This window comes from Epinephelus moara, chromosome 22 (assembly GCF_006386435.1).
Source record: "Epinephelus moara isolate mb chromosome 22, YSFRI_EMoa_1.0, whole genome shotgun sequence".
Lineage (NCBI taxonomy): Eukaryota > Metazoa > Chordata > Actinopteri > Perciformes > Serranidae > Epinephelus > Epinephelus moara.
In genome coordinates, this window is record NC_065527.1 from 13298269 (window position 1) to 13315469 (window position 17201).

At 41.1% G+C, this 17201-nt stretch overlaps 1 protein-coding gene across 1 annotated transcript; it reads left to right on the forward strand.

Annotated features, from left to right (window-relative positions):
* The first annotated feature begins 1249 nt into the window (after window positions 1–1249).
* Window positions 1250–14555, forward strand: hepacam2 (HEPACAM family member 2). Its single transcript, XM_050034466.1, has 9 exons — window positions 1250–1409; window positions 4777–5136; window positions 5224–5511; window positions 9176–9475; window positions 11318–11443; window positions 11770–11791; window positions 11882–11916; window positions 13499–13572; window positions 13686–14555. The coding sequence occupies exons 1-9, from the start codon at window positions 1352–1354 to the stop codon at window positions 13794–13796; spliced, it is 1374 nt and encodes a 457-aa protein (XP_049890423.1). The 5' UTR covers window positions 1250–1351; the 3' UTR covers window positions 13797–14555.
* The last annotated feature ends 2646 nt before the right edge of the window (window positions 14556–17201 follow it).

Sequence of the window (17201 nt, forward strand, 5' to 3'; positions counted from 1 at the left end):
TTCATTTTTTACTTTTGTTTAAATCATTTCGGACTGCATTTATTCTCTTGTTGAATTTGTGAGGTGGATTTGTTTCCAACACCACGAATAGATGACTCTGTGTCATATTCGCCAAATCATGTGTCCAGGCCAACAAATAGGCCACTGTACTGTTGATGTGATAAAACCTCACTTTAATCAGGTTCCCCCTGCAAATGGGCATCCCACGAAGAACGGGCAGCAGAGAAAATAATCACTGTATTAAATGGTGCCATCACCAAACTAGGCACTCATTTACTCAACCTACAATGCCCCAATTCATTCACTGCGCAGTTCAGTCCCAAGTTTCACCACATCCTTTCAGAGGATGACCATGCAGAAAAAAAAGCCACTGAGCGGACATAGTGAGCGTTTAAGTGTGACTGTTATGTGTCTGTTGTTTGAACTTTGAGAAAAAACATTTGAATGATTTCTATTAACATATCTATAAAAAAATAAAACCCACTTTCTTCATGTGAAAATGTCTTTTATACAGACTTATGCCTAGAGTTAGACAGACATTGGTTGTGGCACAAGCAAGTCTTTGTTTTGCAGCAATGCAAAACAACTTGCTGGACAAAAATTGACAACAGATTTCCCTCTGCTTTTTTATCATGGAATAATTTCCCCCCCTCTGCAATATCTCCCCCAGGGCTGAAAAATAATATATAAGTTACGTCACTGTACGTCTCTCTGGTCTCGATGAAAATCTGTCTTGAAGGCATTTGAAAGGTCAGTGATACTTGTGTCCATGTCAGAACAACAGTCCGTTTAACCCCAGTATCTGTCTCTCTGTCTTTCTGTCCTCTAATTCCAAGACTACCAAATCATTACTGACAGGGTAGCTGATTGCTGACCGTTGCCGGCTCTGTAACTTAACCAAACTGAAAGACGTTAGCTCTCTGTGTGTCTGCTTTTTCTTTGTTTCACAGCCTGAGGGACTGAAGCAGCAGGCAGCTGGTGTATTCTAATGTAAAGACTCGACTATCCTTTTACAGTTTTTATGTCTCAGTTTCTCTTTGACAGAGTAAAACCCTCAGCCTTAGGGCAGCTCTGTGTCTGTGTGAGGACCATGCTGTGCTGTGTCCCTGCCAGGTGGACCTCTTCTTCCTCCTGGTGTCACATGGGAGGGGCCTGGCTACACGCAGACTAAAGGCAGCTCCTCTTATTTCCCTGGCAAATGTTGTCACCACAACCAGTCACATTTCTCTCCTCCTCCTCATCGTACTCCTCCACCTCTTTTTTCTTCCACTCCTCTCCTCCTTCCTACATCCCTCACTCCCTGCCTGCCTGCCTGTCAGAAGTCCCACATATCCCTAGAGGATAAGATGCCATGGAGGCCACAGGAGGAACAGCGCTCTACGTCTGCTCTGTTCTCTTCATCCTAACAGGTGAGCGCTCAGTTGCCGCGGAGGGATGATTTGCTTGAGTTGTCAGTGTTGCGTTGGTGCAGCTATAGCAGTTGCTGTGGTTGCTGTGTTTGCTTGGTTGGCAGGGTAAAGCTGAGGGTGAGTTGAGGAAGTTTTTTGTGGTGTGCAGTAACAAAATGTTCACTTGTGAAATCTTTTGTCTTTAAAAGATTCAGGTCAGGGAAGCAATAATGAAACTGGGTTACAAAATTAAAAACAAAAAAGGATCCCTTTTGGCACGACAAGTGAATTCAGGACTTTCATTGTATGTTTCTGTAAAAAGTCAAACTTCCAAAAACATACATTGGACTATGAGTTCTTTACACTAAAGCACCTCAACCTTTTTCAGCCTTTTTCAGTGTAAGGTGGAGTCTGTAAAGCATAATTTTAGAGTCTGTCATGGTTTGTTTTGCATGTCCTTTCCATAGTCATCGCCGTGTGACTTTACAGGATTAGCTTCTCTGCTGTTGTCGGCTGTAAGTAAAGACATCAGGTGGCTGTCGGTGGAAAGAAGAAGTGACCCTGGCCACAGCTCTGTGACTCAGTGGTACAGACAGATACCAGCGTTTGTCACATGACCAGATAAATCTAACAGAAAAAGCCCCTAAAAACATGAAGTCTCACCTGCTTTGATGTTTGTATCATCAACCCTCCTTGAGGAGCTCTATTTGTCTTATCTGAAAGAGGACAGAAGATGGTGGCGTGTGGACACGGACCGGGAGACTTTGTTTAGTGTCCAAACAACTTGGATGTGTGTGTGAGGGTGATAAGAGGCAGGTGCTCCTGGGTCTCCACACAATAGTTGTTTGAATGTGTGTGTGTGTGTGTGTGTGTGTGTGTGTGTGTGTGTGTGTGTGTGTGTGTGTGTCCACTACGTGAAGATATCCTCTCACCTCAAAAGCCATTGTCACTGTAATCTCCTTGGTATCACCACAACAATATCTGTGTTGTTTGGGGACAACAGTGAAGGAGCGGGCTCGGCACACTCCTCCTCATTCTGTCTTTTCACCAGATCTCAGCTGGTGTAAACACAGGCACACTCCTGCTACTGACAACACACACACACACACACACACACACACACACAAACACACACACAGAAACTAGCCTGCAGGCCTGTAAGAGTGGAACGTGTCGATGGGGCGTCTGCTCTGCATGCATTATTTAGGAGATGACACCAGACACACAGTGAATCTATTGTGATTAGCAACATGGACAGCAGTCACCAGGGACCTGGTTGACACCAGCTGGACGTCCCCGGGGAGGAAGTGTGGATGGGTCAGTGGGGAGAGGGGTGACAAAGAAAAAAAGAGATTACAGAGATAGAGATGTGAGGAAGAGAACAAAACTAACTTCTCAAAGTTTCCCCTCGTTTTCATTCAAGATTTTACTGCATGAGATGTAAATTATGTGCGATCATATAGCAAATTAACAGCCTTTCATGAATAGTTCTTCAAGTTTTTTTTAATGCTGAAATGGAGCAGGAGACGGTACACGGCCAGAAGTGAGACAAAGGGACACAAGTTAGAGAAAAGTGAGAGGTTTTTAGTGAGTTTGTTTCACAGTAACTGCCTACTCACATGCTGGCGCTTAACACAACCTGGCATCCAAACACAGTCGCTCACTTTTTAACTTCAAACTGTCAAAATTAAATAAATAAATAATCCCAGAAAATAAAGTTTACAATTGTCAAAAATGCCTGTAAAACAAAACCACCAGGTCGTAGCTCTGATATGATATTAATGACCCTTGAACTCATGGAAGATACTTTCAATTGAAACAGTAGCTGCTTAAAAACAATCATACCTCCTCCCACTCTTGGTGTGTTTACTTCTCCAACTTGTTTTCAGCTGGTTACCAGTGAATTAACTGCCCTGGCAACTACCCAGTGCTTCAACAGAAGACAAGGTGCCATAGATCAACACTTATCGAGTGACTTCAGGCAGCCCAAGTGTTTGTTTTGCGAGTCGGGATCAAAGAGACAGGCCTCGTCCTTGTCTGACAACAATGACACTCTGTAGTGAGCTCGGTCAATATTAACTCACCACGGTTTCAGGACTTGGACACCTTAAAGACGAGGATATGGATTATGAGATTAGACAGACAAAACAGGACTGGGGTCATCTTTGAATGAAAATAGATCTGTTTTGCTTTCATATTGTCACTAACACCCTCCCTAATCAATAGCACAATATGAATAACAATGTGAATTTTAATTGACTCACTTAATTCCTATGTTTACAACTTTACGAAAATTCATTTCGGCATACAATATGAATAAAACAAGACAAAAAAAATACAGTAACATGAGCATCATAAATCCAATACCAGTGTTTTTAGGTGGGGGGACATGAAAAGAAAGAAAGAACGAATCAAAGTAAGCAAAAGCAAACCAGTTTGTAAGTAAGTTTCTAGCCAAATTCTAACCACATATGTTTGTTCATTTGGACGACAAACTTTTGTAAAACGATATCACAATATGATCATATCATCACAGCAGAATTTGCAGTCTCCCTCTTTGGAGCATTTTAGCATCTGTTAGCTCATTGTTTTGGTTTTACCTATAAGAACTTACTATTTTGGTTCCCTCCCACCACCAACACTCTCATGGATGCCAGCTCCAGTTGCAGCAGGCAGCTGTTTCCAGTGACTACAAATCTTACTGTCTGTACTCTGCCTGTTCAGCCTCTGTCAGCACCAAACAGCAGGCGAGCCGAGCCAAGCATTTAGCAACTAAAGAGACAAATATTTACTTCAGGAGTTGGTGGAGACCAAAACGGAGATAAAAGGGGAGTAAATATTGGAATTACACTGTGTCGTGTATCCAGAGACACAATTTCAAATAAATGATGCTACTGCTAGGTGTCTGCTGGATGTGTTAATTGACACCTCTTGGCTAACACAATAGCCAGACCAACTTTATATGTTGCTTGGTACGCTGTAAAAGTGTCCAAAAAGTCAATTATTGCAGGATGAATTGGCGCCATATTGCTTTAATGAGAAACACTGAATACATTTACTTATTTGATATGTAAATTGTCACTTTTAAAGATATTAATCATGGGGTATTGGCTTCCTAAACGTTGGTCTCTTCATTTATCTCCATCCCATATTTATTTAGATTAACAGGGAGAAATTAACACTTGGGGAACAGAAACACACTCAGTGATTAACAGACACTCTATAGATATGGAAGCTTCGTGTTTGTCCATACCTTAAACAACCCAGTTATTCTAAATCATTAAGGAACATACGTATTGTATAAAGTCCGATGTCTGTCATTGGAGTAACTCTCTTTGCTTCCCTCCTCCTCCTCCTCTTCTTTTCCCTGCCAACTCCTCCAACTCAGAAGTCAGCTCTGAGTTCATCCACATCCCGACATTGGTCCATCATGGTATTGAAGGGAAGTCTGTGCTCCTGTCTGTTGAGTCTCGCTTCCCGCTGGATGAAGTTGAAATCCAGGGAACTTGGTCCCACACCAGGCCGAGCGGCACCAGAACCACGTTGGTGACGTTTACCAAAGAGACTGCAATCACTGACATGACGTACCGCAACCACCTCCTCTTTAGAGAACCCAATGTTTCTTTGCTAATCCGGAAATTAAACCGGGACGATGAGGGGGATTACCACCTGACCCTCAACATACAGTTTCATAACAAGACAGGGCTGGTTATCAAGGAGGAAAGAACTGTGCATGTAACAGTGGACGGTAAGTGTTTTCCCATCACATGTCATAACGACCAGTTTGATGTCATCTATAGACTCATCCCTAACCTCTTCTTTCCTTTTACCTCAGTCCCTGTGTCCACTCCAGTCATTGAGAAGAGCCCATCATATGCAGTTGTTGAAGACAAGGCAAATGTAACCTGGGCTTGCTCTGTCGAGAGAGGAACAAGAGTTGTGTTCCAGTGGCTAAGGGACAACGTTGCACTAGGTCCAAGTGACAGATACCACTTCTCCCAAGACAACTCAACATTGTTAATCAGTCCTGTTAGAAAGGAGGACAAGGGAACGTACCACTGTGTGGCCAGCAACGCTGTCAGCCAGGGCCGGCACAGCAGGGCCGTGGAGCTCAACGTCTACTGTAAGTAGATATACTCATCTGTATTATCTTTTCCCTTCTGCTCCTCTATCCCTGTTTCAAGGCAGGACGTTCTTACTCCTAACTCTACAGCACTACGCCACATGGAAGAAATTTTTCTAGAATGTTTTCTGGCAGCAATCTATTCCTTTTAACCCAAACAATGATTTTTCTTCCCATCCTGAAGATATACTATGGAGGATTTCCCTAAAAACAATGTATGGACTCTTTCAAAGTAATCCCTCTCAGTTATCACTTTATGGGCATGTACCCCCACAGTGCTCCAAGAGATACAACACAGTAGAAATGCAAATATAGCAAGGAGAAACACCAAACGAGAGTGAATCTGGGGTTTGCTTTTACTTTCACCTTCGCTGGCGAGCGTATTTACAAACAGTAACCGACAATTCTGCGTAGTATACCCTTAAACAAGAAATCCTTTTCTGGCAGAAAGCCCTCTGGGCAAACTTCTCCCGACAACATGCTCTACATGGCTGTAAAGGAGGAAGTTGAGTGACGCATTATAAAGATCGTCAAAGTCCCCATTAGGGAGGTGGATGGATTGGTCAAACAAACACAGGACTTTCACCCAGGAGACCATTGCTCATGTCCTGCTTGGTATCATAATGAACTCAACCTAAGTCACATACGTGAGTCCTTAAGTTACATCATGTATGTAACATTATGTACGTACATAACTTATGTACATAACTTACATTACAAATGTACTTTTTTATGACCCGAACTAGATTTTTTAAATAAAATCTGACAGGGTAGTTTTGGTTCCTAAATGAAACTCCTAAAATAAAGTGATATTCCCCAAAGTTTGCTTTTGAAAAGACACTGTATGCATGTACTGAGCAGAAACTGACACCTGCAGAACTGATGCTATATGTAGAGCATCATAGTTTGAGGCATAGAGGACTTCTAACCAAGCTGCTGTATCTGATGAGCTGGGAGTGAGAACATGTCGACCAAGACCACCTGTATCCGCAAATCTGGTTCCCATTTGGTTTCCAGAAATTCTGCAATGTGGTCCCTGTGAGAATCCAGTCTTAAGTGTTTTATAATATAAGGAGATGGATGTTGATGTCTCATAGCCAACAGCTTCTCAAGCTCAGAGAGTCTGGCATAACAGAATGCTGCTCACTCTGATCACTGTTTTTCATGTGAAAGTAGCTGCTATGAACGCCAGACTTGATAAATTACAGCAAAGAGAAGTCCATAATGCTCAGCTAATTTTACAGGGACTGGAATCAGATTTTGTTTTACCTCCCTGGTTGCCAAATCTCTAACATGGCAGGTGCGATCTTTATTTTACAAGCTGTTGTCAACTTGTACCTAAGCAGGATAAAACCTAAATGAACCAAACAGAGAGATACCACAAAGACAACTATGCAGACATAGTAATAGTAATGAGTGAGTTTGGTGTAATTTCTTACACATGTAAATCTTTTTTAATTTGGCACAAACTGGAACTAGATACAGTAACATGAGGTCAGAATAGCCTGTGGATTTCATGAAATATATAGAATACATCTATCCTTGTTTTTGCTCCTTCTTTGCACTGTATGAGATCATATGTAAATGTCTGTGAGTATCGGACTACTCTCTGACAACTATTAACATGTGACTGTTATGGGCATTTGCATGGGAGCAGAGTTAAACAGAGCCCCTCTGTTCTACCAAAAAGTGTGCAGATACATTGATAAACTTGTAATCTGAGGTTACACTCAGAGCCATGTGTTTTAATTCTTACAAAACTGATGTCTCTGTATTGATGGGACCTAAAGGATGAACTATATATATATATGGCGTGACAGAATTTTTTTCCATCCTTTCAGTCAGCGTGCTCAAACTGTGGGTGAGTCAATAACTTGGCACCAAGACTTGCAGCGCTAGTAAATTTAGCATCACCATCATTCCTGTTTGCATAGGCAGATCACGTTTGTGTTGCAGAAAGCAAAGATACTATCATTATATACCTCCCTCAGTTTTACCCTGTTCAGTGTCTTTTAATGCTGAAGTCTTTTTTTTAAATGTTAAAATATGACTGACAACTCACTAGGCAGTAATTATAATATATACTGGAGGGGACACACACAACCCCCTCAATATTCAAATATGCTCAAAATGCCACACGTCACATTAATAACTGATTGGTATCACTCAGAGAACGAACAGTGTTCATGGATGGATTTCATTTTAGATAATGGTGATGAGAATTACAGCTCTTTGAAGGGAGACGGATATTATGGCTCTGCTCTAAAAGGCTTATCTTTTTCTTTTTAAGGGTGTAACCATGTTAGTCTGAGAAATAATCTAAGATAATGTTAAGGTAAAATTTGGATCAGATACAAACTTAGACATCCCACCAATATGGTTTCATTTTGCATGTGTGGACAAGGTTAAGCAGAACTAAACTACTGAGTGCCACACCTAATGCACTGTAAACATTACACAAGGTGACATCATATCCCTGTGTTTTGTCAGTGAATTTACTACATGGAACTATCGCCTGTATGAAATGTGTTATGTCAATAAAGTTGCCTTGCCTTGAGTGCAATTCATGCAACGCTTAATATAGAAAACCTTTCATTGGCACAATTTAAAAAAACAAGATCAATGAACTTTTGCGCAGAACAGATTTTATCAAATCATCAAATTTATTTATAAAGCACATTTAAAAACAACCTAGGTTGACCAAAGTGCTGTACAATAAAGGTAAAATCACAAAATAACAAATTGCAGAGATCAAGATACGTAGCAATGTAATGTATAGTCCCATGTACACAAGTCCAAAAGTAGAGGAACAAATTGGAGAGTGGAAATACAAAAGACTAAAAAAAGGGGATAATAGTTCAGGAGCGCTCAAAAGCTTTAGAGTAAAAGTGGGTCTTAAGTCTAGCCTTAAAAGTGTCCACATTTTAGTGCAAAAAGGTGGAAAAATGTTAATGAATAGTAACAATTACAATTTACAACTCAGTTCACATCATTTCTATGCTTATAACCAGGGGCGTTGTAGTGGGTGAGACTAATCACCTAGCCTTAAAAAGCATGGAATGAAAAGTTTGGTTTTGTTTGCAATTTTTAGTGCCATGGTTAAATTAAAATTGGCAGAATAAATCGGTTGAAAGACTGAACTTTGTATACACTGTACACAGAGTGCTACACCCCTGCTTACAACTGAAGTGTTTGGGTTGCCACTTAATCTTATAATGTTATAGTGAAGTCTATCTTAACAGACTTAAAACAGAAATCTTACTTAAATACCTGGCTTAGACATGCTGGAGGGACACACCACTGAGACACCACAAGGAGAATCTTTTAAAATCTTAGAACATCATTTTTTGCCATTAAAATGTACTAAATTACATTAATACGTACGTGTAACATGAAACATCTCTGAACGTTTTGTTCTTTTGTTCTTATGTCCGCTGGAGCTGCTTTGTTCAATGGCAAGCACTCCTCTTTCATTTCCCCATCTGGACTCATCCTGTCAGCCTGTGTATCGAACCTATGACCCTGTGTTCAAAATATTTTGGCCACCGCTGCCCCACAGTGCATTAAGATGAGACAATTCATAGAAAAGTAACCATTCTGTTTAATAAGTCCCATATCAGCAGCAAACTGTCATGTTTCTCTGCCCTACTTTTGGCCCCTACAGATGGCCCCTACAACCTGGAGGTGAACTCAGGCCAGGGCCTGCGGACAGGAGAGGTGTTCACCATAAACCCCGGAGAACTGGTCTTCTTTGAATGTCAGGCTGACTCCAACCCACCCAACAGCTACGTCTGGATCTCTAAGAGCCGCAACTCTACCCAAGTCATCACAGAGGGCCCGCGGCTGGAGGTGCGCTCCTACAGACTGGCCCAGGCTGAAGAGTACCTGTGCCGCGCCTTCAACAACGTGACACAGAAGCAGGACGAGGCCCAGTTTACTCTGGTGGTGGCCAGCTTAGGAACAGGTGGGAAGAGGGTGGAACATGGCAAGAAAGAGCAGAGCGTGGGTAGATTTTGGGAATCCTCTGAGATAAACACTCTGCAAACAGTGCGTCATGCCAAAAGCAGAAGAGGTTTATGAGCGAGGAGAGCTGTATCTTGACAATGACAAACACCATGGCCAGCTTTGGGACAGTTGTGTGGACAGAATACCGTAGCTGAAGCAGTGTGTGCGCAACAGGTGAAAAGTGAAACCAGGTTATGGATATAACATGAAATATACATGGCTGTTACGAAACTGGCATTTATCTCTGTTGCTAGGCTCCAGCCCCTGCAGCCTGTATTAAAGTTCACTGGCTGAGAAAGTAAACAGTGGATAACAGCTGTTGTATTTGTTGACTAAGTTTTATAGCATGTGGAGTTTCTGTGTGCCCCTACGCGACATTGATATGTTGTCCAGGTGACACTAAGAATGGCTCACTGATGGCTACTGCTGATACTGGCTATGATTTAAAATGCTGTTTATTGAGTCAACAGAAGTCATGACAGCATCCATCTCTTATTGACATCAAATCTTATGGACGTTAACAAAGAAGCCTCTGATAACGAACCCTTTAACAAGACTAGTCATGCAAGCTGCTGTATAAATCTGCAAACACCAGATCTTTAAGGTAAAAGCTAACATGAGCAGGCTAATATGCGCAGTGACAATACTAATATGCTAATATCTATAAGCTAATATTTAACAGGTTCTACTGTATAATCATGGATCCCACTTTGTGACTGGCTAGTTCTTGACACAGAAGTCGGAGGGGTTAGAATTAGACCAAGGAGGTCATAGTGTAGGGCTAGTGCTAGCCAATCACAGCACAGTAGGGTATGACTTGTCAAGAAAAGCAGTGGCATCCATAATAACGCAATTCTACTTTAGTTTGACCTAATGGCATGCTAGCATTAGCGAATTAGCAATGTACGACTAAGGGCTGATGGGATAAAATAATGGATGTAGCTGACATAATGTCACTCATCGCTTTTGTGGATTGCTGTTTTGAAGCCTCAAGTTCAGCACGTAGATGTATGATAATAGCTAGGAACTGTATGCCAAGATGGCGTGATTTCGGCTGTGACCATCTTGAATATTGAAGCCAGAAGACACCATGTTTGGATGAGAGGGTGGAGCTGTAGAAGAGTGAGGGCATAGACTGTAGCGACACCTGGCAGATGGCCTGTCACAACTGGCCCCGTCTTAAATATGTGTAACTTTAAGCTTCAATAAAATGTTAACGGATTAGTTATATAAAAATTCACCCCCCATACAGTTCATGAATGTTGAAAGCTGTAAAAACCAAAACGTTTTTTTTGCACCAGGCCTTAAACGTGTTTATTTCTGTAAAGTTGGGCATTTTAACATGGGAGTCTATGGGGTATATTGACTCCCTTTTGAACTCAGCCTCAAGTGGCCATTTGGGGAACTTGAAACTTTATTTTTCAGCTCTGGAGATGACCGTTTGGCATTTGTATTGCAATAGCAATGTATTGGGCAAATCCAAATCCTGACCTGTTAATGGTGCTAGAAGAAGAGATATCACCAAAGTTATCTTCTAGGGCAGAGACCTCAAATATTAGCACCAAATTTTGCATAAATCCATGTAGCAGTGGTCAAGATTTTTCACAAAAAATGTAACTTCATGGAGGTGCTAGAGGAAAAGTCAGGGAGATGCCAAAGTCATTCAGATTTACCTGGGAACAATGAATGCATACAAAATTTCATGGAAATCCAACTGACCTTATAGTTGTCTGGACCAGTGTGGTCGACCACAGCTAGAGTGAATATTAATAACAGTGTCCCTTTGTGTATTTGTTTACAGGGAAAGAGAAGCACATCCAGGAGGGCAGCCCTGTCTCCCCTTTGGCAGCCATCACCGTCTGCTCTTTGTTCGTCATTGGCTGTATGCTGCTGTTCTTCCTCAGGAGAACCTGCCACCCTAAGAGAGGTAAGATGATGTCTTATTTTGCTGCTTTGACAAGACAGAGGTGTTTTTTTTCTAACAATAGTTCTTAGAGTTCAGCCCTCACAGTTGGTCCTGCAACCTGTTTAACATGTTTCATCTTTGAAATCTGCATGTCTAGATGCTAAGATAACACTAACGGCTTGCTGCACCAAGATCTCACATATTGGGCTTTATAATGAATGTAAATATCTTGCAAATATTAGTCAAACTGAAGGTAACCGTGGCAAAGTAATTACTGTATTTGAATAAGTCCAGTTCTGCATTTGTGAATAATTATTCCCCTGTCTCTTTCTGTCCATTATCAACAGTGCTCATGAGCATTTACAACAGGTAAGAGCCTTAAAATGAATACAGACATTGACAGTAATATTGTTAATATACATTATGCTTCAGCTAACAGCTTTATTTGCCTGTTTGCAGGCCGCTTTCAGAGCAGAAACGACCACATCGTTCAGGTAAGCGACTGCTTTTCAAAGGTTCTGTACACACAGCATTCACAGCATTAATATAGCAGCAGACCACTGTTTTCCATTTAAAGATATAGTGGAGGGATGGCGTCCCGAGCTGAGAATGAAGTCACATGAAATATCTTTGTGTTGTAACCCAAGCTTCTCTGTTTATTGCTGTGTTAGACACAGCAGGATGTGCATTTTAGAGCATATGGGTCCTTGTGTTTAATGCCGTCCGACCCGTGGAGTTGTTGCGGAAGTGTAGTGCCCACCCTCTGGTTCCCCGCGGGTTAACACTGTTAGCCCTGTTAGCACTGTTACGGTTGTTAGCACTGTTTGCGCTTTATTCTTTATTCGTATCCCCATTAGCTTCCACAAAGTGGTCGCTAGTCTTCCTGGGGTTAATCTCTCAAGACAGATTCTGCAATTTACATTGTAGAATCTGTCGGCAGCCCTGTGTCAAAGACAACTAGAGAGGGGGAAGGGCGGGGCTTTGAGTTTGAACGATGCTGCGCTTTAGCCAATCACAATGGAGGGGGCGTGGCCGAGATGTGCAGGTGTCCCCAGGAAATGTGTACCTACAGAAACAGCAAGCTCCGCATCCATAGCAACCGCTCCACCCAAAACGGCGTCTCGTCCAACGTGAAATTTTTTTTTTTTTGTCCAGCGGATGTCTTAGTTACAACATGATTGAGGTAACTGGAGTAATTTCATGTCGTATCCAACAACGGGAGGCTTNACACAGAAATAGTAACGTTTGTTCAGTCATTGTGTTTATAGACTTAACAAACATCAGATTAGTCTACACGGTGATATAGTGACGTGAAAAAAGTGATATAAACCAGCAGAGTTTAGCTATATAGCTAAACTCTGCTGGTTTTCTACCCGAAGTATTTGTAAACAACACGGCGATTGTAGTGAAGGGCGTGAGCCATCGCCGAGTCCCCTGCACTTCCGTTAGTCGAAAAACTCCGGGCTGTGCCTCCAGAGGTAAATGAAGAAAAAAAAAAGTTTTTATTTTTTATTTTTTATTTTTTTACCGATGGATTTCCAGATTGTCCTGGGGTCAACTCACAAAACAACATTAAAAGTACATCAATTTAAAATCACACAAAATCAATGAGACAATAGAATTCAATTCATTGCACTGCTAGTGCTGTTAGCACTGTTAGCGTCTAGCTGCTTGCTCAGCGCCCTCCATGTTGAGAACTGTGTGCAGACAACTGAATCTATATTATCGAATATATCTAATATTCTCTGAATGTCATATAAAGCTCATTTAAGAGATGCTTTTTCCTGCTTATCAGGGACACCCACATTAAAGAGCATGTCTACATATCTCACATCATGATATTTTGAGGTGATCATAGGGTTGAACAGGGCCTTGGTTTTCCATTTAACTGAAAGTTAAAAACTGGTTTGAGATAGGAGGAGTTTAAAGCAGAAAAGCAAACAAGGACCACGTGTCTCACTGATCCCAGCTGAAAAACAGTTTCATGGTGTCATCACATTCATCATGTTACTGTAATGTTTGATTCAAAATAGATACCAATGCACTGGTCTGACATTACTGTCTGTGTGTTTACAGGTCATGAAGATGCAACAGAAGACTTTGGCATCTACGAGTTTGTCTCCATACCTGGGAAAATGGAGTCTGCACAGGTATTTATCATGTTGTACATTGACATGGATTCAGTGTCAGCTCAGTGAGATTTAAAGCTTTTGTCTATTGTTGCGTGCAGTGTTTCAAATGTTCCTATGCAACTGTCCTGCAGGCATCATGCAGATCTCTGGCTCGCCTGGAGTCAGTTCAGGATATGCACGCCACTATCTACGATGTGATCAGACATGTTCCTGAAACCCCCAGTCACAGTTTGCTGGAGTAAGCTGGAGAGTTAAAAATGGAACTTACGGTCATTTCACTTGAAGACTCCTGTGTAGCTTTATTCTCTGCTGTCAAAGCTTGAAATAATGGTTTTGGTGGCCCGTTTTTTGCACAAGGGATGAAGAAGACTTGTGTGAGTACACAACCTGATCATGCACTGTTGCTGTCCAGAGTCTGGGACAGATGTTAAATGACTTTTGCTGACATTATTGTGAGATGAAAGTGTAAGTATGCCTTGAAATGTTTGATTTTTTTTTTTTTATGTGAAAGTATAATTGAAATTATTTTGTCTTTTTCATTCAAAAATTAAGATCACTTCAGATTATATTAAACCAAGCAACTTAGTTGATATTATGAGTTACCTACAAGGTACCCAATCTATTTAAAGCATATGTTTAATTTAAATACTAAGGTTTTAATTGCCATTTTAATAATATCCTTCTAATTTAACATTTCCGCCTATGAGAGTCTTGTGAGACAAGTGTTATAATGAATGCATTTTCTTGTATGAAATATATTTAGGTTTAACTGTAAATATTGTACATGGATTATACTGCAGATTCTTTATACATATTCAATTTCTATGTTTTGCTCCAATCTATTTATTCCCATAGAAACACTTAACCCTGTTTCCACAAATGTAGCATCATTTTCTGCTCAACATGGATATAATGAAATGCTGAAACAAGGAAAAGGATTGAAGATTCATAAATTATTGTACAGTTTGCATTCACATGTTTGTTTTGTACTTTATTAAAGATATAACTGTTTATTATCCTGGGTCATTTTTCATAGACATACTTCATTCTGCAATGTCTGCATTTATATTCACACTTTTTCATAGGATGGCATTTAAAGTCAGGGCTTGAAATGAACACTTTCTCAATCACAAAAAAGCTGATGCCCGCAAAGATGTCAGTTGTTCTGCTGCTTCACAGTCAGCCTTTGTCTGACGTCCTGGCTGTGATCTCCCTTCTCACAAGTGTTTGAGTTGTATTTGTTGCCACCAAATTGCTGCAGAATGCTCCTTTCAGCTTCGTTGCATTGGTATGCTGTGTACCTGGCGTGAAATGGAGACGGGCAGCAACAGACGGATGGTTCAGCATGTGGCAGAGTGCCCTCCACCTGCTCCTGCTGACACCTTGTCACGAGTAAAAACGTGTGTGCTTGCTTGTCTGCGTGTGTCTACGTTTAAGAGAGGCAAAGGGACGGGGAGTAAATATACAGACTAGACACAGAAGTCATTTGATAAGAAAATAGAGGTCAAATTTTATATGCAATTTCCAAAATCCTCCTGGACACTTATTTTTCTATTATTCCTCCCACCTTGAATAGACCACTTAAAGGCAGCAGACTGCTTTCAGCTGTGATTCAGCTTATTACCAAACATTGTGTTGTCCTCATTATGTCACTGAGTGCTTCCATTCACATTCATCTCAGATGCTGCGGCGCAAAAAACGAATAAATTCACAAACCACTACATCTGGCATTGAAACTTTTACAGCTCTTAAAATATAAACATTTGGCACTTAAAAGAAAACTGCTGATTGTGAAGGTTTAACACAAGATAAATGACACGAGGGTGGAATTAATATTTTAACAACATATATGCCAACATGACAAATTGTTCCACCAGTGTGTTTGAGCTTGTTCTCTGGATAATAAATGGCCAAGATCAGAAACTCATTCTGAGTTATAAAGTGCTGCTTATCGTGATGCTCCCCTGCATAACAACATGCAGTTTATTGAATCTAGCTCTAATTATAGCTGATGAACTGACCAACTGAGTGTTCAGTGTCTTTGCGGTGGCATCTCCGGGTAGGGGTTGCCATCTGTTCCGTCTCAGTGTATACTTTAAGGGAGGCTCTGTACTGTGGATGACTGCCTAACAAACAACAGTGGAGTAAATTCACCTAAGGAGAGCGACCTCACCTTCATTTGACTGGGAAATAGCCTGAGGCATCATTAACCAGGAACTAGAGCTCGCAGTGCCTGCTGTCTGCTGCATGCTGCCTGCTTTTAACCAAGTGCTGCTCGAAATAACACCTGAGGGGACAATTACAGAACAGGCTGAATGGGTCTGCATGTACCGTTTTTGTAATTATTTGGAACAGTTTACAAGGCAGAGCCAGGTCTAATTACTTGGCAGAGATGGAGCTACATGGCACCGAGTCATGGATGTCATGACACGATGACATGATCACAAAATGTGGAGATGTTTTTGGCAAAATAATGCAGCCACACATAAAAATGATATTAGAGAGAAGCACATTCTCACTAATTTATATACTTTTGGGAAGTTTGGTCTATAACCATGTCTCATATTTTACATAATGATCATATATGTTTTAAAATTGTCCTTCAGGATTGTAATCAGCTGAATCAACTTGGTTATATTCCACTACTGGCTTTATGTACAGCTATGTAGTGGGAAAAATCCTGGTAACAGTACAACCTTTGAAACAAGGTGCTTTTCACACATGGGTGGATTATGAGATAATGGGCCCCTGGGCACAGACATGCAGAGGGACCCACTACCTTTCCTACAGAGGAGCAAGAGACAGACTTTGTGGTGGTTTTGCCTTTTTTTGGTAGTGGTTTTGCATCTCTTTGTAGTCATGTTGTCTTTATGAGGCAGTTTCATGCCTTTTTGGTCTTTTTCTGTCTCTTTATGGTTGTTTTGTGTCTCTTTGTGGTACTTTTGTGTTATTTTGTGTGTGTTTTTTCTCTCCCCTTTATGTATTTTTTGTTTTTGTGTCCCTTTGCAGTTCCTTTCCATCTCTTGGTGGTCTTTTTGTGTCTCTTTGTGGTCTTTTTGTGCTATTTCATAGTCAGTTTGTGTCTCCTTGCTGTCTTTTTGTGTGAAGGCCAGGGGGGCGATGACACTTAGGGCCCCTGTCGGCCAGCTCAGTAATAAGTCAGTTTTTTTCCCAGCAGACATTTTGACATGCACAGGTGTTGCTGATGCGATCTGCTCTATGTGACAGTGTGTCAGGGTCCCAGCATGCACCATTCCAGTACCCACAGCCATCATTTTATTGTGCACGCTTGTGCTTTTCCTTGTGACATGTCCAAATGTCTCACCTGACACCTATAGGTGACTAATAAAACAGAGAGGGAATATTTTTTCAGTGAGGCAAAATAAACATTGCTGTCTAATATTCTGTTTCTATCCTATGATGTTAAATTACTACCATCCAGTGGTGTAAGGCAGCAATACAAGCATCATTAAATGATCGGCTTACACTGCTTTTAAATACAGTTTAGGATTTTTTTTTTATGCAGAACAACATATACTTTGAATTTAATGCAAATATTTTGACTTTGTACATGGACACTAATAAGCGTAATAAAAACTACATTTCCCGGGATGCTTTGGAATTTTCCGGTTCCTGCCCGTACCAGT